General features: G+C 41.7%; 1 protein-coding gene across 2 annotated transcripts in view; it reads right to left on the bottom strand.

Moving 5' to 3' along the window:
- Positions 1-1,133: 1,133 nt before the first annotated feature.
- The window catches only part of pds5b (PDS5 cohesin associated factor B), a 39,435-nt gene continuing 16,996 nt past the window's right edge, over positions 1,134-23,572 (bottom strand). Inside the window, exons 6-35 of one of the 2 annotated variants that reach the window (XM_050040416.1) lie at positions 22,481-22,607; positions 22,036-22,116; positions 20,860-21,000; positions 19,660-19,775; positions 19,123-19,217; positions 18,730-18,875; positions 17,390-17,541; positions 15,898-16,011; positions 14,966-15,047; positions 14,826-14,874; positions 14,497-14,636; positions 12,742-12,857; positions 12,477-12,582; positions 12,083-12,243; positions 11,783-11,906; positions 11,358-11,516; positions 11,073-11,141; positions 10,693-10,829; positions 10,288-10,411; positions 9,853-10,057; positions 9,433-9,547; positions 8,620-8,752; positions 8,393-8,512; positions 7,926-7,988; positions 7,668-7,813; positions 6,908-6,980; positions 4,263-4,675; positions 4,049-4,132; positions 2,087-2,183; positions 1,134-1,973 (exon numbers count right to left, since the gene is read on the bottom strand). In XM_050040416.1, coding sequence (XP_049896373.1) covers positions 1,941-1,973; positions 2,087-2,183; positions 4,049-4,132; positions 4,263-4,675; positions 6,908-6,980; positions 7,668-7,813; positions 7,926-7,988; positions 8,393-8,512; positions 8,620-8,752; positions 9,433-9,547; positions 9,853-10,057; positions 10,288-10,411; positions 10,693-10,829; positions 11,073-11,141; positions 11,358-11,516; positions 11,783-11,906; positions 12,083-12,243; positions 12,477-12,582; positions 12,742-12,857; positions 14,497-14,636; positions 14,826-14,874; positions 14,966-15,047; positions 15,898-16,011; positions 17,390-17,541; positions 18,730-18,875; positions 19,123-19,217; positions 19,660-19,775; positions 20,860-21,000; positions 22,036-22,116; positions 22,481-22,607 — 3,721 coding nt within the window. In that variant the 3' untranslated portion in view covers positions 1,134-1,940. The remainder of the gene's footprint in view (positions 1,974-2,086; positions 2,184-4,048; positions 4,133-4,262; positions 4,676-6,907; positions 6,981-7,667; positions 7,814-7,925; positions 7,989-8,392; positions 8,513-8,619; positions 8,753-9,432; positions 9,548-9,852; positions 10,058-10,287; positions 10,412-10,692; positions 10,830-11,072; positions 11,142-11,357; positions 11,517-11,782; positions 11,907-12,082; positions 12,244-12,476; positions 12,583-12,741; positions 12,858-14,496; positions 14,637-14,825; positions 14,875-14,965; positions 15,048-15,897; positions 16,012-17,389; positions 17,542-18,729; positions 18,876-19,122; positions 19,218-19,659; positions 19,776-20,859; positions 21,001-22,035; positions 22,117-22,480; positions 22,608-23,572) is intronic. The other variant, XM_050040418.1, reaches the window with a different exon arrangement.

Below are 23,572 nucleotides of genomic sequence, written 5' to 3'. Positions count from 1 at the left end.
AAATTATGTCATCTAATGTCCTGTTTCGTACTCACGCCAAAGGGTTTTAGTTCACCGTCATGGGAGAGTGTGTAAAGCTGCCAATATTTGAACATAAGAAGCTGCAACAAGAGTATTTGGGTACTTTTATAGTACTTTTCTATGAAAAATGACTCAAACCGAAATGATTAGTCGACTACTAAAATAGTCACCGATTATTTTGAGAGTCAATTAGTCATCGATTGGTCGACTAATCGTGGGAGCCCTAATTCACACTCACATTCACATTCACACCTAGGGCAATTCAGAGTCACCAATCAACTTGCATGTCTTTGGGCTGTGGGAGGAAGCTGGAGTACCTGGAGAAAACCCCACGCTGCCAAGGGGAGAACATGCAAACTCTGCATGAATCCCAGGATTCGAATCAGGAGCCCTGTTGGTGTAAGTTGACAATCAAATATATGTAGTGGACTAAAGAGTACAACACTGGCTTCCAGAATGTGTTTAAACAGAATCATACAGTAGCAGAAAATGAAAATACAAGTACATTGAAACTGTACTTGAGTAAATGTACTTCTATTTCCTGTTCAAACACTAGCCACTTGAGCAGTCTTTGTGATCAAAGCTCCTGCCATCTGTACTCCAACAATCACAAAGTCACACAAGATCTATCTGTTCCTTTTGCCATCCTGATACAAAATGAGAATCAGCTGGGACTGCTCAGCATGTTTATACACGCCATAGGATGTCGCATGATTGTACCACTCAGTCATTGTTTCTTCACTCATTAATTCAGGTTTTCCTTTGATTCGTTAACCATCTGTGTTTGTGTAAGACAAATGACTGATATTTTCATTTGTGATGTTACATATTGCATTTTGTTGGCGAGGGGCCACTGCAGGATTATACCCTCCACGTGTTCGGAGACAAACTAGCACCTGTGTCATCCATTACAATCACGGAGGGTACAAAAAAAAAGATTATTTTTCAAAATTTCTAAAGCCCACTTAAGTCTAGATGAGCTAACTTTGATCTGGTTTTGGTTCTTCCTGATTTCCGGTACACCTGAAGGCATCACAGCTGATCATCTCCTGCAGGAGGAGCAAACCGCTTCATCCAAGACTTGAAAGAGAAATAAAGAGAGATCGAGCATGTCGGGTTTTATAGAGAATTATATTGATACAACGGAGGATCTGACTGGGTGGATGTGAAGCCAAGTTAATCAGCAGTGACAAACACTACAACCACAGCTGCTCATGACTTCCATCTACCAGCAAGTACAAACCTAAAAATGAGACGCACACTACAATCTTTTCCAGAGGCAACTCTACATTTGGACAGGTTTCTGACATTTTTTTTTTGTTTTGTTTTAATTTTTCAATACATGGTAAAAAAAAAAAAAAAAAAAGGTTATTAATATACAGAGCTGTAAACAAAAAACGCATGTTTGCTTTTAAAGTAAAAGGACACAATTATCGCCACAAAAAAAGATAATGGTTAATCTCTTTCAGTTTTTCAAAGTGTGACACAGAGGGAATGATTGATGAGCAATATTGCTTTATGGGAGCACTTTAATAATAATAATATTGGCGGGTAAAAGGCTTTACAGCATCCCCCCAGTCAGCATCAAACACAACAACAGAACATGAAACAGACATAAGAGACTATTTACAAGAGTGAGCTTTTTTTGTTTTTCTGTTAAAATCATTTCTACTTAATGTGGCGAACATCATCACAATGCAACACAATGCAACAACCCACAGCTGATGATACGGATGTACGGATGTAGTGTGCATGTGGAATATGCAAGTGTGTGAATTTGTGTAACAGTAGGAGTGTCGGCGTATGAAAAGTTTAAAAAGTTCAATGTCCATATTTTCTTCCCTACGTCATTCCTCCACAACTTCAGAGTAGACGCGCCGCTTTTGTTTGTCCTCCCTCTTTTTTTTTTTTTTTTTAGCTCATCTTCTCCGCCCTGCTGCCTTCTTGCGACCCTGGAGGAGACACAAATAAAACAGTCGGGTGAAAACTCTGGACGGGAAACTGGGAATTTAAGTGAAGAAGTGTGGAGGAATTTCAGATATGATTTATGCAACAGTTTCAGAACCTTCGGTGTTGGCTCTTCCTCCTGCTCCTCCTCCTCTTCTTCATCCTCTTCCTCAGAGTCGTCTTTAGCAGCAGCTGCCTTCGATCGCCCACCACGCCTGGATACAAGAGGAGATACTCACTGAATCAGAATGCCTCAGCGTGTTACAGGGAGACATTTGTAAAGGTTGAAACATCACCGACACCCACTGACCGAAGCTCTAAGCTGCAGCTCGGCTCAGCACAGAATGTCTCAGAGTTTTTGTACTTAAAGGTATCACAAAGTATCACCCACCAGATGACACATGTCACTTTCTGCATCGAGTCGGATACCTGTGGGTGACCTGCAAAAAAGTGATTTGCAGGCAGTATTTTGTCCTAATCTTATTCTTGGGTTTGGTTTTGGGAGAGAAAAAGGAGATGCTGGTTGGATCACAGGCGTTGGCTGAGAAATATTAGAGGTCTTGCCAATTGGTTTGGCTGATTACTTGGCACAGATAGGACTTTATATAAATTATAATTAATGGTGGAACAGGGCTCCGATAGTGGCCGATAGCTGTAAAATCCACTTGTAATGTGGGTGTGGCCCTAAGGCTTTACACGGAGTACCCCACATGCAAATACAAGGTAATGTGTGCTTTAGATCATGTGTATGATTTGAATCAAAGTTAACAGATGTAGGACAGCTTTACTTCTTTATTAAGGGCATAATAATGTTGCTGGTTACAGAACAGCATCATCTGCTTTCTCTGTTTTGCTAACAAGGAAAATTATTAGTAGCAAACCACTGGCAATGAGTGTGAAATTAATTTCTGACGATCTAAATGACTATTAACTCATAATTACTTAGAGAGCAGGAGGGGCCGGCCCAGTGTGAATCAGCTGTGAATACACAAAAAACTTTCAATCTCCTTTTTCACCGTACATCAGATATAATATTCTCAGAAAGCAATTATCCCCGCACTTTTGTGGCGATACAAAATGTGACTTTGTCCCAGGGAACAGCTGTTTTTACCACAAGGCTGTTGAGTGGTGTTCATGTCATAACAGACCTGTTTTCAATCAGTCTCTCCCCACAGACGTTGTCTCTTACAGCTGCTCTGCTCGATTTTTACTATTTTAATGCTGTTCTTACACTGTTCAAGTGCAGTCGGGGAGTCCCACATAAAAATGATTTTATTCTGTGTCCCGTCATTTATGTGCAGGCCACATTTAAGCTATTTGTACACAATACAAGGACAAGAAACTACTTTTCCTGCTCCAAACTGTTGTTATTATATCGGCCATTAAAAATCCACTATCAGTCGACCTCTAATAAATTTATTTTAAAAATAATAATAATGATTTAATGTTTTAATGTTTTAATCCTCTGACTGCTGACTGTGTGTCGGCTGTCTTCTGGCCCAGCTGGAATATGAGAGCCGCTTCAATCAGGTGTGCTGCTAAGAGGCATGTTAAGTGTGGAGATGTGCTGCTCAGTATAATGAGAATAAGCAAAAAATATTATTTTAAGTGAACTGCCTGAATGATCTTTTTGAAATATCTTAGTTTCACATGTATAAACATCCCAAAATTATCACTTTAAATGCACTGCCTACTAAGAGAATAATTTAAACAGTGCATGATTATAGAATTTGTGGGTTCAGGTCAGGCTGTGCATCTCATGTCAGCAGCTCATCAGGTTGCAGAATTAATTGGTCCTATGTGTGGATGGTGGGGCAGGTGTGATATTGCGCGTCGCATTTTTGGTTCATGAAGGGGTCTTGAAAATCAGACCTGTGCAGCACTCTGCCTCAAATACTCTTTCTAAAATTAAGAAAAAAAAGCTAGGCTGGTCCATTGTCATTACATTACTCTACAGTGGCAGGTAAAATAAAATTTTAAATTTACTACGCACAAATAATATTCCAAAGCCCTCACTATGATGTTGAAAATGTTTATGCTACAGCCTGAGAGATCACGTAGCTCATGTGCATCATCTTACACTGGTTTCTTGGCAGGTGGCTGAGCTGATTTGGGTGGACGTCCTCTCCTCTTCTGCGGTGTGGACTCTGCTGACTCTGTGCTGCTGAGCGAAGACAAAACACAAACGACACCGGAGTTTGAGACAAAAATGATTCCAGCTGACAGAAATCTCGACAGCAGTTGTTATCAGGGAAGCTGACCCAGCTTCTCTGCACGCATGTACTGTTCCTTACCCTTGTGATCGCCGCTGCGCCCTGGCTTGCCGTCCTCCCTTGCTCTTCAACTCCATGTTTTCACTGCTCCTGTCATCATCTTCCTCCTCCTCCTCTGCTTCCTCCTCTACCCTCTCCTCGTCCTCCTCCTCCTCCTCATCCTCTGGTGGAGGAGCTGCCTTCTTTCGCCCCCTCTTCCCCTTGGAGGGGGTATCCTGACTGGAAGCGGCAGACTTTGGAGGCCGGCCCCTGCGTCCTTTTTTCGGCGGGCTGTTCTGTTCATCCTCTGGCCGGTTGTCCTCGTCCCACTGGTCCTCGGACTCGGCCGCTGCGGTCGTGTTGGCTGCCGCCTTCTTGCGTCCACGCTTTGGTTTGCTGTCCTGGTCGTCACTGGAGGTCACGCCACGTTTGCGACCGCGGGGCTTTTCAATATCCTGTAAAGACAGAACAAAATGTTGACAAGGGCTGATGGGCCTTCTGCTGAGCTTTAAATGATTTTTTTTTCTGATCGGTGATGTGAAGTTGTGAAACTGTCTGGTTTGCACAATAGTTTTGCTTCCTGTGAAAATAAACTGCTTGAAAACAAACATCTACTTAAATTAATGCTGGAAACAAGTGGCAAAATACTTGTCAATTCTAGTACAGTCCTGTGAAACATCTGTACATTGATAACTTTTGCTAAAAGATACCTTTATTTTTGACTCTTTAGAGAGGGGAGAATTGAATAAACTGCACTGTTTATGAAATAAACAAAGACAAAATGACGCATGCAGCAGGTCTAGAGGCTGTTATAAATAATAGTTTACACAGCGTGTACTTGCTAATCCTATCTTGACTTAAATCCAGCGGGTGTTTGCACAGTAGAATCAAAACACAGAGTCACAAGGGTTTATGACTGGCAACACTTCACTGGATCACAGCAACATTCCTACTTGTCCTGAGCAACTGTGTCATTTCAGATCACATTTTGTTTATTTGTGCACTCATAGTATGAAACAGTTGAATAAAATGTCAGTTTTATTTTACTTAGAATACTGAAGTTTCTGCAAATTTGCAATCACAATCACATTGTAAACAAAAAGCAATTTTGTTTTTGCCCGTTTATCCTCCCGGTGTCGTGGGACTTCTTATCAAAACACAATTACAGTCATAGGACGGAAAATAGCTTCATTTCCTAGAAATAGAGTTGTGCAAATATGATAAAAATAACAATACCAACGACCTCTCCAACTGGGGGAGGAACATTATCTGGAGGATTATGGCTCTGTCAACATTAAATATCTCAATAGTTGGTTCATATGACTCAATAATGTGATATTTTCAGGATGATTACTGGAGCTCTCAGACAAAATAAATAAGATGGGAGGAGAAACTCTCTCTGTTAATGTGGATGTGATAACCAAGCAGATCAACACTGAAAAAACACAAATAACTCTGAATTATAAAACAAAGCAGCTTAAAGTGCAGATGAAACAGCCTTTTGAGAATATTTAGCTTCAGTATTGTGACGTAACTCTGAGCGAAACAGGATGAGCAGGCAGGATATAAAGTTGGTAGGAATTTGATTTGTTGAAAAGTAGGCGTGTAACAACAGCAAGGCCTTAACGGTGTACACCAACAGGATAGTAGAATAGGTCAGGAAGAGAAAAACAGAGCCCATCATGTGCTCCATGTAGTTTCCAAAGAAGTCCACTGTAAAATGCCTGGCACATAACCACGAGATGTCACAGACTACGCTTTTCTCAAAGTGAAGAAATTCTAGCCACGGAGCCCGTGACCACAATATTTTAGGGAAACAGAAGAAGGTTTAGGGTGGCAAACACCCCAAGACACACCGAGGTACAATGCTCTTGCTAGCTAGCTAACACACTGACGAATCTTAGCTCAGAGCTGCTAAAAGTTGCAGATCGATGGGTGAATGTTATGTATTGGTTGAACTAGCTTACATAAGCACAAGTCATATTTAGTTTAGGGCTGCCCCTTGAAAGTCGGAGGTTTGAATTGTCAGTCGGAAACACCTCAGTCGATTGAGACTGCTTCAAGTCGAGCAAGTCAGTGTGCTGTGCAGTGTGCTTCTGGGGATGTTTTAGTGCCCAGATTTTACTGCGGAGCGAGTGCTCTTGACTTTCACGCTACTCTTTGGTACAGACAGCTGCAGGCGTGCGTTTCCATCGTAAGGCTCTGATATAACATTATCTGCTCTCTTCTGCTTGGAAGTGGTGAAATTACAGCTCATGGATACTTTATATGACACAGTCTCTGGCTTTTGTTCGACATCTAAGGTTGTCGCACATTTCCAGTCCATCATTAGCGCCGTTAGCTTGTTTATGTTACATGAATGCTGCTGTCACACTGAATGTCTGGCTTAGCCCTGTTCAAACTTCAGAACTTTATATGAAAAACAAATAAACAGACAAAAAAACAATGTGTAGTCAAATATTCAGATTTTTAACGGCCTGGATGTATTTTGATACAGGAATACAAAAAACATATATTTTCTGTAATTTCTTTGGCATATATTTTTAAAGAGGTGCACAATATGACCAAAGATGTGATCTAAAGGGGTTAAAGGCTTTTCATTTCACCTTGACTTTACTTTTTATATTATAATAACCAATCTCCCATCACAGAAGATGTCATATCTGCACCCAAAGAGGTTTTAATACCTTGTCAGTGCTGTCTGCTCTCTTTAGGCTGATGTCCTCGTTTTCACTGTGATCCATCTCTGTGCTGTCGTGCCTGAAACACACAAATTATTAATTGTGACTATTTAATACAAGCAACGAAATGCAGCTCAAGTGGAACAGGTAACAAGACACAGAAGCATTCACTTTCAGTATTCCTGTGTGGTCTATGAGCATTTATCAGTGAACATGTTGTTTTCTTTCATTTTCATTTGGTGTATAATTAGATCCAGAGTAGTTTCTGTGTAGGGTCAGTGATGACGTCTGGAACTGGATGGGATTTAGTGTCATAAGCCCAATTTGCCCAGGACTAGTATTACCTGGGGACCTCTGGTAATTTGTATTGTGGAGGTTGTCTGTGATCTTTATCCCATGCAAATCCACCATGTCTGTAATTTGTCAAGTGAAAATTCAGCCTCAAATTACCAACCATATTTCATCAAACGCAGAGGTCGTGTGATAATATTGGTTCTGTGCAAATCAGCATGTTAGTGATTTGGGGTCGTATTTAGAATTTCTGTTTTCTCTGCGCCTCATTTCTGCCTCTTTCCTTGTCATAGAGGCTGTGCTGGAAATTATAAAAGTTTTGAAAGAATTCTGGGTGCTGAAGGCTCATCTCACTACACAGCATTGCAACCTATTTGCAGAAAAGCAAGCTCAAATCAGTTAGAAGAGTGACGGTTGACATTAGGGTTTGATCTTGTGACGTGAGCAGTGTGTGTGTCAGTAACATGTCTTGTACCTGGTCTTGGGGCGCTGTGGGGAGCCTGGGTTGGACGAGGAGTCGTCGTTGCTGGCAGTCTCCATGCGAGAGGCTTTACTCTGGAGCTGTTTCCCCGCTGACGCCAGTGGCTTGTTCACTGCGCCCAAAACGTTAGCCGACTTGGGCTTGAGGAGTGAGAGATGGCAGCTGGAGTTGGTTATGCGCTCCATCCAACGAAACACAGAAATTAAGATGCAAAGGCCAACATTAACATTTCAGAGGTGTGATTAAGCTTACCTTTCCTGGTGTGAAGAATGACTTCATCTCTGGTGGGAGATAGTTTTTTGTGTTGCTGAAATTCTAAAAAAAAGAAAGAAATCTTAAGGGGCTTGTTTGTGTAGAGAATAAATGTGAGACACAAGCTGGGGATTATGAGAAGAAGGTTTGATCCTGCCAAACAATCTCATTAGTCGAATGTGTGCCAGCTATGTTGATAATTCCCGAGTTACACAAAGAAGTGGGATGCAGGCGGTGAAACCAGGTTACTACCAGCCACCACAAGCAGGGAAACACAATCCAACACACAACACATCTCTGTCTATCTTTTAACTAACACTTCTGTATATGCATTTTTAAAGAGGTGTATATGCAGATCTAATTAGAAGCTCTGTTATTTATGTTAAAAAAGTTGAGTGGAATTTACTACAGTGGCAGAAAAAATGTTGAATGTTTTCTTGATGATGCTTAGTGCTGCAGACACCAACCTTGTCGGGCTTGGTGAAGAAGCTTGAGGGCAGCACAGGGTCTTTCGGGGACTCCAGGCTGTAGGTGGTGCTCTTTGACATGATGATGTGCATGGCTACATCACACACTGTGTAGAGTTTCTGTGCAGAGACGTTACTTGTCAGCAGGATGGCAGTTAGAGCAGTGAATGAATAAGTACTGTGCATCTGATTTCTTCAGTTCATGAGCTTGCAGACGTGATGTGTACCTCGTTGGTTTTGGGATCGCTGGAGGCCTGGGCATCTTTCGTCTGTTTGATATTTTCCACCATTTTCCTGATGAAGGCGTGGCTGTTGTTCTCGTTCTTGGCCATGATGATCTCCAGGACAAACCACAGAGCCCTGATAAGGAGGGGAAGTTTGACATAAGCATACAGTCTGTACAGAATTCTGGCCATAATTTCCTTTTAAGTTCCTGGACATAGATCTTAAAACTCTTTGGATACTGCAGATGCAATTAATGAGTAATGGTGCATTAAAGGTAAAGACACTGAGTCTCTGTGGGGGGAGAAGTTGATATTATTCAGTCCAAGTGCTTTTATAGCCAACACAGCTGCAAGCCCCCCAAAATATGACTCGAAAGTAAATACCAGGTTGTAATATTCAACACTGATCTAAGAGTTTCATTTATTTTCTAAAATGTGTGTCTCTTTTTTTACTGAAGTATTATTTTACTATCAGCATCCAACCGTTTTCTCATACATTACTACATACAGAAGATCAAGGATGCAGCTTTAGATATCAGGGAAGTCAGCTCCCTAAATATCTTTAAAAAGAAAACTAAAAACGAATCTGTTCACTTTGGCCTTTAACTGGCTCTGACTTTCGCTGCCGCAACTCTTTTAAAATCTTACTTGATTTTCTGATTTATAGTTTTACAATTCTATGATCTTATGATGTCTGTTTTATGTCCATTATGTCTATTTTCATGTAAAGCACATATCCTGCCCTTATTGTGAAGCACGTCGAGCTGCATTTCTTGTATAAAAGGTGCTATATAAATAAGGTTGATAATTACTTACTCTTTAATTTCCTTGAGCTGCTCGATGTCCTGTACTTTGACGTAGTCTGGGTCATGTGCCAGCAGGTGGATGGTGTACGGCACCACATACTCTGGCAGCAGAGAGAACAGCTTGTCTGTTGGCAAACACAGAGTACTTATTACACCAATATTATCTCATCACAACAGTGGGAATGATTACTGCCATGTAATGTAAATAGTACACACGTAGTCCCATGCAGAGGTGCAAGTACAGATAAAGATGAAGATGGATAAAGATAAAGATAAAGATAAAATGTCTGTCGCAATTAAGACCATAAAAATTAAAATGTAAGAAAATGAATTTAAAGACCTGCAGACATCCTGCTCTTCTGATCACAACAATCTACAAATAAAAAACAACTGTTTGATTTTATTTTCAGATTTTGTTCGGTTTCTTTACCGCTGATGGCAGCGTGCTGTTTGAGGTACTCTCGGCGTATGTTGACGTTTTTCACCAGGCACTGGCGAGCATGAGCCCTCCTCTCTTTGACAGGGTCCTTGGCACACAAAGCAAACACTGCCATGTATTCCAGAGGCAGACGGAGGCGGCACAGGCCCCGGTGGAGCTTCTGGGAAAAACACTGTCGCACCTGGTAGCATTCATCCTGGAGAGCAAAGAGAAAGACGCACAGAGAACAGTGACAATTACGAGGAGGAGAAGGGTTGATGACATGATTTAGAGCAATACGAGGAGGGAGTGTCGAGGTGGAGTGAGGTTGGATGTTGGAGACAAAAAGGTACCCGGTGGTGGCAAATCATTTCCAAACAACATGAAATCAAAGATATGAAAATGAAATAAGCTGCATGATCACAGGAGATTTGTGACAATTCTTACATTGATGACAAGAGCACACAGCTGATACTGCTCCAGCGTGATGATTTCGTGATAGCAGGGCTCCTGTGCCAGCTTCAGCAGGGCGCACGCCGCCGCCAGCCGCAGCCTCGACATGTCTGGTTTCCTGGGGGATGAGGGGAAGGAGCAGAAGAGATAAGAGTAAACAAGGATTTCTTTATTTATCTGCAAATGTGTTTACGATTAGAGCCTTACATCTCCCTGGGGTCCCCGATACCCATTAAAACACGGCGTTCAGTGAAAATTACAGGATTATAATGTGAAGACAAAGCTTTTTCTGAGCTGCTCAAAAGGCTGACACACACACACACACACACACACACACACACACACACACACACACACGGGATCTTTGTCTAATAAAGGAGTAGAGGCTTTGTTGTTTACCCCATCCGGCCCTGCTCGGTTAAGTCTCCATCACTGTGTAGAATAGCAGTCAGCATCCTCAGGGTGGAGTTGCCTGATTTGCTCTGGTTGTTCTTCACTCCTAGTAACCACCGCACCATCAGCTTTATACCCTGGATCTGAACGGAGAGGGGTTAACAGAAGCACATCACTTGAGTAACAACACCCACAATCACGGGTAAAGTCTCCTCATTTACTTATTAGGATAAATATTTAAGCCCTATTGTGTTGACATCATAATCAGCATGACATTTCTGACTCTGAACGTGCTCTTCAGATTAAAAAAAAGATTAAAAGCACACAGCAGAGGAGTGAACAGGTGGACAGAATTTTAAGAGATACACAGGGGGTAAACTGCCAACCTTGGCCAATGTCTCCGGGGACACTTCATCATCAGGAACCCAAAGTTTGGTTGTCTTCTTGCCTGGGATCTACACACAACACAAATAACACTGTAAGACTTACTTCATTGATCACAGACATGTTATGAACAGTTTTGGGACCTTGGAGTTGCACTACATCAGGATTTGTTGAACAAATAAATAATAATAACTATTAAAAGACTGGCAGCAGGTTTTAAAAACAAAGACTTGGCTCTCAACATGACTGATGGTATATGTGATGTTTAAACATAAGTAAGTGTGTACCCTGTCGTTCATGAGCAGATCCTTCACAATGAAGTTGGCGACTAGAGATTTGAGCGGTGCAGCAAACTGCTCTGGGGCCAGCTGAGCCAGGTGACCCAGGGTGGTCAAAGGAGTGATGAGCTGCTCTAGGTTAGCAGGGTCCAGGCCTTTGTGCAGCGGCTGGAGAGACACAAACACACAATATTTTAGTGACTGTTTGATCCTGGGTCAAACTAAAACATGGACCATCACATTACGTCTGACAGACTGTTCAGGTTTAGGAGGAAGAGGTGTGTTTATTATTTCTGTTTTAGTGCCATAGCAGCATTCACATGCACCAGTGTCTCATTATTTCATTTCCATGATGTAGTTTATGTTGACTCATAACTTTTTTTTCCCCTTTTATGTGTATAAAGTATGAAACCAAACAGATGGGAATGACTGACCTCGAAGATCTGGGCGAAGTGCGTGTCTCTGTTGCTGAACATAGCGTTGATGCAGTGGATGGCATACTTGGCCTGGCGAGGAGGGCCTCTCTTGGCTTTGGCCTGCAGTACCGGCAGCAAAACACTTGGGGGAGCAGGCACAGGAGCACAATTACAAACCACACAAACTATAGTCATAAGTCTGAGAGTGCAGTTACAGTGAGTGCTTCAGTTCAACATAATGGATAACCACAGTGATCTATGAGAGTGAAAGGATTCGTCCTGCTGAAAGCTTGAGAAAGAAAGAAAGAAAGCACGTACGATTTGATGTGAGGGAAACTCTCTTCCATCTTGCTGCCTGTGTTCTTGAAGATCTGCAGCGCAGCCTCTGCAACCTTCTCGTCATCCATCTTCAGACAACCCAACAGAGACTCAAATGTCTCTGCAGAGTGGAACGACACCGGGTGTGTGAACGACAGCACCTGTGTGGTGTGAAAAACAGAAGAGTCAAACAGTCTGACAATTATTTTTTTAATAATTATAAGTCCAAATCCCTTTAAAAACCATTACATATATTTCAAGCAAAGTCAAGAATTGATTAACTCGCTGGACAAACATGAGAAGTCATCATGTCATCATTCTAAATAAGTTGTGTTTGTACCACTGTAATGACCACTGCTGTCAGCTGATGTTTGGGTTTCTGGCTGGTATTTACCTTCAGCAGTTCCAGTCCTGCTCTGATGGCCTCTTCAGTGGGGACGCCCTCCTCCTCATCATCAGCTGTTCCGTCTATAGATTTGTTAACCTGTTTTATCAAAGCACTGCCAGATGATGGTAGAGATGAGAGAGGGAGACGGAAAAGGTCAAATACTGCATAACTGAAATACATTTTTTATAGTCTTTTTATTAGTGTGGTGATTTAAAGTTTGTGTTGAGGGTCTTTACACACAGACACACACAGACACACAAACACACAGTACCTGATGGACTCTGTGTCGATGTGTACAGGAGCAATTCTCTCCAGCAGGAACTTTACCATTTCCAGGAATGGATTGCTGGGCTGTTTGGGGCTGCCGAGCTTTTTAGTGATGTCTCGCTGAAAAAGTGACAAAAAAATAATGATGAAAACATTTAAATAATGACACTGTAATGAAGAAAAAGACAATCTCTTCATCTCACACCTGTAACTTTTTAGACTCTGTAGGTTTCTGCCATTTTACATGCTGGTCTCGTGTCTGAATAAACCCCCTGGTCACTTTTACCCTTAAGTAACAACTGCAATCTTCAGGGAATCTACAGGAGTCAGAGACTTAAATCTAATGCCTTTTAATACAAATTTTATTCAAATTTAAAACAAATTTTTAGAAAAATCCTCATTTGTTGATATTCAAATAAGCATAGCAGGTAAACATCAAAGTAAGTACTATGTTTTTGGTCTCTTCAAGAAGACAGTTTTGGGTAGGAACAGTTTCCTTTTATGTTAAATAACTGTAATAAATGCAGCCATTACTTTTTTCCACATTGCAATTTAGCAATGTAGCAATTTCTTTGTACAGGAAATTATGACAAGTACATCTAAAGTGAGTAGGGTTGATGTAGAATAAGCATTTCCCGACAGGTGAATATAGAGTATTAGGTTTAGTGGTAGACAGAGTGTGTTATACGTTAACTCTGACGCAGGAGAGCTTGACTAATTTTGACAAAAATACAAACATGTTTATGTTGAAATTAAGACCTTAGTAATTCAAATTTAAATCTATTCAATTACTTTTAATATTTATAAAATGGAACTTAAGATTTTCTAAGACTCTTTAAGGGCCTGCAGACACCCTGAATCCTACTAGGTCAGACCCTTGTAACATTTCCGTATCACTTTTACCATGACTAACTGAAATGCTGCAGTAGCACAAGGTGTAACAAAGCAGCAGAGAGATGCACATCTTGTTTCGCCTTTTAACACCACTATAATCAAGTAATTATCTCAATCATCATCTTTTATGCATCGTAAAAATCTGTTTAATGAACTCGTAAACCACATAAAAGGGTAATTTTTAAGGCGGGAGATTTATCTGCTCTTATCAGTCTATAAAACTATTTTTTCCCTTGCAGTGGGAGTGGGGCAAAGAGGTTAAAAACCCTTTCAATAAAACATCTGATCAACAGTCGCTCCATGAATTTCCTTCTTACATGCAGCAAGTGAGCTAAAAGGAGTCAGAAATTACTGTGCTGTCATTTGATGTTAGTGCACTGTCGGATACTCTAAAACGGGCAGCAGAGGTCACTGTCAAATAACATGTGCTGTCATGTCTGAATGAAGCTGTAGGGAACATTAACATAACGTTGTCTGAATGACAAAATGCCATCACTTCAACAGATAGGCGAAGCCAGCATTGTCAATGTACTTCGTGTTCGGAAAAAACGCACAAGTGTTTCGAACATAAGGAGTGTAGACAGACAACAGAGCGAGGCTTGGCTGGGATACTTTCCCCAACAGTGACAACTAGTCACTGGAATCCTCCTCCTATATTTTATAGCCTCCTTTTAAATCTACATGGTCTGAGTATTAATTAGTTATTAAGTTAATTCAAAGAACAGATTATATACATTTCAGGCACCAGATTACTGAAGACTAATTCAAAATATAACTTATTACACTATAAGGTAAAGGTTGCCAGTGGAGGAATGACAGCGTTTCAATTACAGGGCAGAACTTGGAAAGAAATGTCAATACTCACTACACAGACTTCAGCTTGCTTGCAGGAGCATGAGGGGCTGACCAAGGTTTCCAACTGATCTCTGATTCGCTCGTCATCATCCAGGACCTGAGCCAGCTTCTTCACAAAGTCCTGAGCCTTGCCTGGGTCTGGCAGGTTCCCTACAGACACACAGAGTTAAAAAGCTGAAGTCCACAAGGAATAAATCTGAAACAAGGGTGGTTAAGTCACTCTGCATTCAGCAATGTCATTTCAATCTTTATTCAGTACTCTAGCTATGCTGAGTGGAAAGATCCACTTGGCAGTTTTCTGAAAGAAACTAATTTAATACTATGCATAAGTGCCCTTACTTGTGATCACCATGACTTTGGCGAATACGGCCTTGCTCGATGCTTCAGACTACAACAAACAAACAAAAAAAGTTTAGAAACATTAGACCACCGCATATTAACCATAAGCTTTTTCTGTGGAGTGCTTCAGTCAGAGTTACCTTGGGTTTTTTGATCAGGTCCAGCAGGTCTTTGACATGGTGTCTCAGCAGATTCTGGCACTTCCACATCTCGTTCAAAGCTCTGAGAGGCGCAGATGAAGAAGAGTCAAACACAGAGATGGAAACAAATGATAAGGAGGAATGTTAGTAGTACAGCAGAAAGATAAAGGCCTTCCTCCTGAATATTTCCTCCAGACAGTTCAAATCTGGCGTTATCTTAAAAATGAATTCCATCAGTGTGTTGCCTCAGATCTTTCAATGTCTTTCAAAAGTTCAGTTCTTACAAATAAACAGGACTGAATATGCCACACCATGTTTTGCAGCTGAATTGATCTCAGGACCACTTTAGTCAAACAAAACTGTATTTCCATTTGCAGTATTATATTTGGCAGTATGGCTCTGTTCTGGGGCCTCTCTGCCCTTCCTCAGGCCTATGCAGAAAGTCTCTTCCATGCACCTATGTGTAAAGCCTTAAGGCAGAGAGAGCACACCTCTGCCCTTCCACGTGCAAACAAGGAAAGCCTAAGGCAGAGAAAGCAGACCTCACTGCCCTTCCATGTGCCTACATGGAAAGCCTAAGGCAGGGAGAGCAGCAGCAAAGACCCCCCAGGAACAGAACAGAGCAGCATCAATGACAAACAGAAATGACATTGATAAGTCAGACACAGCATGAAAAGGAGGAGCTGGGGTGGAGGTGGCTTGCAAAGTGGCCTGCAGAGGAAGAAGGCAGGCCTAATGTTAAATAGATTTGCCAATTGGTTGCATAGAAAGGAATCATGTGATCTATCAGCTGACTCCCTTTCAACAATCAGCTGCTCCATCAGTTGATTGGGCTGTTTGAGATCAGCTGATGTAGCTGGGATGTGAGCTGAGCTTGACATCGTGTCCTGCCTGAGCTAACAGTATGCTCAATATGTGTGACAAAGACTTACTTGACAGCATTTGTGTCCAGGGTGGCATACAGGTAGTAAAGACACTTCATCCTCTCAGTGGTCTCCAGGTTGTGAGGAACCATGTACTGGGCAAAGACCCGCTCCACCAGCAACCTGTGCACACACAGGAGAAATTAAGATTAACATGAAGAATATCCACAAAAATTAACACAGTTTCCCAATTTAAGGGTTTGAGCTGAGAGTCCTGGCATTCATTAACCTACCATTAAATTTGTTTAACAGGATTATCTACACCAGGGTTTAAAATTAAGTCGGCTTGGGACAAAGTGCTGTTGAAATTTTGGAAATGCCCTTGAAAAAGAAGATGGGGCATTTCTTTATTACTATTTATAAGATCCCTGTTGATTTTTATATCAAATATTCATGCATGAATGAGATTACAGTCCCTCTAACCAAACATATCACACACTAATTAAATAGACGGATATGATTTCCTAGCAGTCCTGGCATAATCTCATATTTTAATACCTCTCAAAATAAAAAAAAGGACACTTTTAGTCACTTTGCAACCCTTAAATTTTGAATGATCGAATTTCAGAGATTTGCTTTACACTCTCGCAGTTAGACACTCAGGAACTGCTTGTTACAATACAGACCTTTCCTGTTGGCAGCTGAGCAGCTTCACTGCAGCAGAGTGATTCAGAGGATAACTGCACCCTCAGACACTGTTGTGCAGTTAGATCTGATGTTTCATGGCTTTTTTTTTTAAAGAGGCGCCCACTTTGCTTCAACATGGCTCATCCACGTCTACTTCAGCTGGTGACATTTTGCGGTATGACTTTCGACAGCCCTCAGCGAGGCACTGTAAGCTCTCCATGTTGTGCATGTGTAGGTGGAGAAACAATAACACCAAATTTTCCAGTTCAAAGTGAAGCGAGCGATGCTGCAGTGTGCTGTCTGGCTCCTCCAATGATTATTTCACTTGCTTATGAAAACAGCTGTGACTGCTTCACATTATGGAGCCCTGAGGCAACTGTAGGTGGTGTCTTTTCCTTTCTGATATTTTTCCCTGTACGATTGTCAAACCGCAGTGACAAATCGTTTGAGTCTAGAGAGAAGCCTTTGCTTTTCAGATTCTGAAGGGCTGATTTAAAAGCCTTTCTTTATCGTTTGTGTCTGAGATGGGTAAAAAGTGTTAAGTCTGCAGTAAAGTATCTCAACGTGATGTCATTATCTACTTTCGGCTGGTTAACCACGGAACAAGACACATTAATCAAACAAAATTAAGTGCAGAAATCCAAGGCACATTGCCAATAGCTCAGGGCGCACTCAAAAGCTTTGGCTGAGCAAATGAAGAGCAATTGATTCAAGGAACTCACAGGGAATGTAATCAGCATCTTCTAGGGAAAACGTAAATACTCTACTTTTAAAACACTCACCCCTAGGTACTAAACACTCCATTGAAATTCACAACGGTGTTTTGACTTTCCTGTGTTGTTAATTTAGCAGAGAGCATCACATGCACACAAACCTGTCATCGATGCTGTTCTGGTAGTAGATATGGAGTAGCTTGTCTTTGATCCAGGAAATCTGTTTAGAGGCCTCCCTCCCTCCCTCTCCCTGCAGCGAGTACTTCCTGTAAATCGATGCCAGGCCCATCATGGCCTCCTTACGTACACGCCACTAATGAAGGAGGACAGGGAAAATAAAGGGAGAGACATTCCCAATCATGACAACTGGTTAAATGAAAATTTTATGAGAATCTAAACACAATGTTGTCACACAATGACGGCTGGGCGATATAAATGACACCAATCAGGACATTTTTCTAATAATAAAATCAGAAACTCTGATATGCTATTGAAAAGCTACATTGCTTGAAATCAAACAAAAAAGACAATCAAATTGCAGAAACAAAACGATTACTAGCCAAACACAGGCAGATAGTTCGAGGACAGACAAGTGCTCCCTCACTTCACAGGTTGCAGCAGGAAGCAACAGCAAACTTGAACATTAAGAGATGTTGACATAGTGGTGGTGTGGAGACAATTTGGCTACTTAAAGATCCGTTTGGCCACAAAGTGGATGAGACAGTCTAAAATCCAGCTGGGGCTAATGCTACTTTAAGTCCCACATGAAACAGAATAGTTTTATCTGACTGAAAATGTGCCAGCGAAGAAGGGTAATGCCACAAATTTGTGCATCACCATCAAATAAAGCCTGCAGAGTACAAGAAGTTATACTCTTATCAGCAATTAGACACATCTCCTAAAATGAGCTGCAAGGCTCTAAAGCCATTAGCAAAATCAAGGTTTCAAGCACGCTGAGCTGCTACTGAAAGGTGGAAGTGAAAACGCATTAAAGGTGATGTCAAGGCAGTTTCACATGGGGCTGAAATGGCGTTCAGATGAGAATTGTGCCTACGCTGAGGGTGTACTGACAACAAAATAGAGAAAAGGACCTGGTGACAAAAGTGAGTCGAGATGAGCTGAACCATGCAGTGGAAATGAGGCATTAGACAACAACCCATAACACAACGCTGTTTTACAATTTGCTTTTTTTTAATGGCAAAGAAAAAAAACATGGTGCATAAGGATTTAGACTGGCAGGTTTGCAGGTTTTTGTATAAATAATTGTAACTCGACTTTTCTGTTTGCAGCTCATGATATCGCCATTGTTCATGCTCTGAATCTACTACAAGGGAATCATTAACTCAACAGATATACCAACTTAATTTGTACTGTAATAAATATCGACACTGACTGAAAAACTTGTGATTACTCATATCGCCCTGGCCTACTTACCACAAAGTGACAAACAATGTGAGAACACACTGACACGTCCAAACGTATACAAAAGGTGCCCACTTACTCTCTTGTCCAGGGTCCTCTCCTTTACAAAATTGAGCAACGCATCGTTCACTAGGGACAAATCTTTCTTGGCAGCAGTTACAATAGAGACAATGACATCATGGCGGATGGCCTCCTCCGGGTCATGTGATCGGACCCTCAAGAATTCTGGGAGAGAAAACAGGCACAAATGAGTAAGATGTGAGAGAACCTGCCACCTCCAACGCACAGAAAACATGCGGCAGTTGCTTCTCATTTCTTAAATTTCACACTTGAAATGAAACAATAAGCTTGTGACTTATTATCAGGAGCTTTTAAGTGGTATCACATTTCTATAGTGGCAAAATAAATCAACACACAATGAGTTTCCCAAAACTGGATCTACTTAGAGGTCAGTGCATTTCAGCTGATATACCTGTGAGGTCTTTTGCCAGGTCTGGGTGGTTCATGAGACAGTGACTGGCAAACTTAACACACTCCAGTCTGATAGGCACATGGATGTCATTAAACCTGTTTGGAGAGAAAATGAACGTTTATGTCAGCAACTCCAGGAGGCAGAAACATAAATAACCCAGTAGGTGTTTGCTGCATGCACACACTGTGCATCTCAGGAAGCAGAATTTAAGACTTTAATGACTGTACGTTACAAACCAAGAGACAAATCTCACGAAACAAGCTTATTTCAAACTGAATATAGTGTGTGTTTGACAACTTAAGACAAGGCAAACTGACTCAAAGAACATGGATGAAAACTTTAGCAAGCCAAATGTGATGATGGTGTGAAACTACAACAAAAACTTCATTGTGCAACAACAACAACCCTGTTTTGTATGAATTCGAAAGTGAACCCACAACAACACGAAGCAGTAACTGCATGCTGAAAAAATACATTTTATTTGATCAAGACTTGTCAAGGATCTGTGGATACTACAGCCACAATGCTGAAACCCACCTGCCCAGGTAACACTGCCAGAGTGGTTTATTCTGTGCGGCCAACTCTGAGTCCTTGGCTCCGAACATCTTAGCCAGCAGCTTCACCACCTGCAGCCTCTCATCATTATCATTACTCTGCAGAGACAGAGCGAAGGAGAGAGACAGAGAGAGAAATGATGCGCAGAATTTGGCTGTGTGGAGCAGACAGGCACGCCAAGTCGTTTACATTGACTACACTTGCAACTTTACCACTTCCATAACACAAAGGCAGCAGTTCCTTTAGTATCAATCTTGTTTTAGAAAAAGGGAAAACAGTACAGCCAATGAGAAGTAAAGACAAAGGAAGACAAGAGTGAGGATGAAGCGGGGAGAGAAAAGGAGAGAAAACAAGCGAGGAGAGACGGAAAAAAGTGAGGGTGAGAAAATGAATGAGCGAGCATGAGAGAGAGAGAGAGTAGTCTGTGGGGGGAGAAATTTTATNCAGTACAGCCAATGAGAAGTAAAGACAAAGGAAGACAAGATTGAGGATGAAGCGGGGAGAGAAAAGGAGAGAAAACAAGTGAGGAGAGACGGAAAAAAGTGAGGGTGAGAAAATGAATGAGCGAGCATGAGAGAGAGAGAGAGAGATGAGAAAATGAATGAGCGAGCATGAGAGAGAGAGAGAGAGAGAGTAGTCTGTGGGGGGAGAAATTTTATCGCAGCTATTATTTTTGAGGAGACGGCAGTGATCTACACTCCCTCCGAACAGTTAATGAGCATTATCCATCAGCAGGAGGCCTTTATGAGACACTGCAGAGGCAACATTATGCTGACTGGCTGACTGCTTTATCTTTCTAATATGAATCAACAAACCTGCAGAGAAAGTAAAAATGTGCAGTTCTGTGGTAACAGGTCAGAGAATTCAGGTCTTTTAGTTTGGTGTGTGGATAAGCTCATATATCAATATTAACCAAAGCATAGCTGCTGCCTCCATCTCTGTAACTCTTGTTAATATCACAACAAAATTATCATAATGATGTCATTTATCTGTCAAATGTCACAATAAAGTGCAGTAAGGTGTACTGCACCTAACAATTAAACTAACAACATGATATGACAAATGTAAGATGCTCCTTTAGACTTACTCAGCAAAACAAAAAATGGCGAGACATTGAAATTCTGGAAAACTACAAAGCAGTTCTGTGCTTCAATGTGAAACTAAAAGAGAGTTTTTCAATACCTTGAGTTTAAACTCGAGCTGCGGCAGCACCGAAAGCAGCAGGTGGCTGTCTATGTTGTAGAGCTCCAAGATGAGGTCAAAAACGTGCTCAGACAGATCGCTGACTGAGGTCTTTCCCAGCATCAGCACCTGGTTAAAGAACTGACGGAGAGGAGAGAGAGGGAGGAGGGATAATGGTTACTGATAAAGCCTAAACAAGAGAGCCTACATGGTCCATCTCCTCAAGCCGTGACTTTTCTTATATGCAGCTCCTTTTTCAAGGCAATTTTGAGGATTTGCATATGTTTCTAAGGCTGTATCAATAATGGCAGCAATACCAGTGCAACAGCAAGCCTTTGTAAAGTGCAAAAATCTGGTCAAATGATGTAATTTGCATAAACAACACCAACAAAAGAAGCCGGTAATTCTGCATACCACCCCGTAGAGCCACCCTTAATCACAACAGGGAAATTCCTCCATTGTGACAGCCCTATATTTCTCTGCGTTTAACATATGTAGAGGCAGATGCTCAGGTTACACTGGCTGTCAGGAGAAAGTACCACTGCACAACAGAGACCACAAGGTGATTTACTGACACTGCGATCTTTGCGAAGAAGCTCTCCTGTTTCTTGCTACTCCTCTATGGAGAGGTCAAAGGTAAGGTGGAGAACAGCTTCTCCAGAGCTGTCAGGGATTCAATATCTTACGTAAGCATTCCTCTGCCCTGCATGAACCTGAGTCCTCCAGATGTGGGACTATTCCACCCAATTCTAGTAGCCACAGTTTAATCTTGATTTACGACACTGAAGCTGCACGTATATGACGTGAGCCTCAGCACAAATATTTGGATGCATCAAATGTTTTATGTTCAGCAGCTGATTTTAATGTCCAACGCATCACTTAGCTTCATCATTTGCCCAGATACAAACGTCTTGCAGTGCCAAGACATTTCTCGCATGGCTGGCCCTGGATCAAATACGCTGGCAGTGCTAGTACTGTACTCTCCCATCAGGCTACAGTATGCACTGTTTCACCAATAAGAATTACAGCTCTGACAAGTTAAGACTATAACAGGATGTTCATAATTACAACATGTCCAGCGTTAAAGGCAGGGAATCCATCTAGCCATATATATATATATATATAAAAGTGTAAAGACAAAAAATAAACAAGAGTGTACTGAAGGTTTGAGCTTACATTGGTGATGTAAGGTTCAATAGCCTGGGCAGTCCTCTTCAGCAGGGCTTTGGCCAGGTCATATGCTTGTTTATTCAAATTCTAGACAGAAAAACAAACAAAACAGCAGGTCAGACAACATGTTCACACTGATGACAGACACTACATATGATGTGAAAATAAGGGTGTAGTCCATCATTTGTTTTTCAGTCAAAAGAGTCCCATTAGGATGCTTGTAGCTGACACAGATGTACACAGATGTTTGTGCACAAACTCTTACGCTGCTTTACCTCTTCTCACCTGCAGGGGTCTCACTGAATTACAGGGTATGGAAAATGATATACTGACAATATCAACTCTGTTCAGACTGTCAGTTACTGAGCTGTCTCCAAGTGTATCATCATACAAAGTGTGATTATGTATGTGTATGCATAAATGTGTGTGCATGTATACTGTGTGCACATACCTTGTGTGCTGGCACCAGGTTGACCAACACAGTGTCCAATAGCTCCTGCGATACAGTGTCTCCTTCACAGATGATAGAGCTCATCAGGTCCACCATGTGCATGTGCACCTTCTGGTTGTGGCCATTGCTAGGGAAGCAAGGCAAGAGGGGTCAAAGGTCAAGGATGGTATCACTGCATGACTGAAATGTTCCACAAGAGAGGCAGCAACTTAAAATTGACTGGTAAGCATATAAAATGTGATTGTTTTTAATGTTGGCGGCACAGTGGGGCAGTGGTTAGCACTGTCGTCTCACAGCAAAAAGGTTCCTGGTTTGAACTCAGTTTCAGTGTGTTTTTCTCCAGGTACTCCAGCTTCCTCCCACAGTCCTAAGACATGCAGGTTACGTTAATTGGTGACTCTAAATTGCCCGTAGTTGTGAATGTGAGCATGAATGTCTCTATGTGTCAGCCCTGTGATAGTCTTCCGACCTGTCTCAGATGTAGCCCACCTTTCGCCCAATCAGCTGGGATAGGCTCCAGCCAACCACAACCCCCAACAGAATAAACGTTTATGTAAAATAAATGTTTTTAATGTCATGATTTCCTTTGACGACAGCAAACATTTTTGGTTTCATGTTCTTCACTTGCTGAATCTCTGATCTTGAAAACAAACTGTCCTTGCACAGACTGCGATGCACTGATTACACAGAGCGTGGGAGTACTTGCCATTATGATCTGCATTACAGCGGGAGGTAACGCTTATTACCTAGATTTGTATCTCAGCGACTGCTGTCCTCAACGCTGCCAGGCATTACTAGTCTCATTACCTCCCATTCACTGGAAGTGTCTCTCGCATACACACAAACATGAGGGCTGCATTCCCCTACACATCCTAGCTCACTGCAAATATTTCAAGCAGAGCTCTGTAGATTCTTTTTATATAATAAAATAGCATTGTGCTGGCACAACCTTGACACACACAACCACAATTTTGTTCCAGTGGCAAAGAGCCAAATTCTGTACTGCAGAATTCAGCCCTCAAGGTTGTGTTCAGTAGAGTGAAATTGAGAGCGGGGTTAGGAGGAAAGAGAGGAGAGGAGGGAGGGCAATCA

Source organism: Epinephelus moara, chromosome 3, assembly GCF_006386435.1.
Source record: "Epinephelus moara isolate mb chromosome 3, YSFRI_EMoa_1.0, whole genome shotgun sequence".
NCBI lineage: Eukaryota > Metazoa > Chordata > Actinopteri > Perciformes > Serranidae > Epinephelus > Epinephelus moara.
This window is presented reverse-complemented; position numbering and strand designations above follow the sequence as displayed.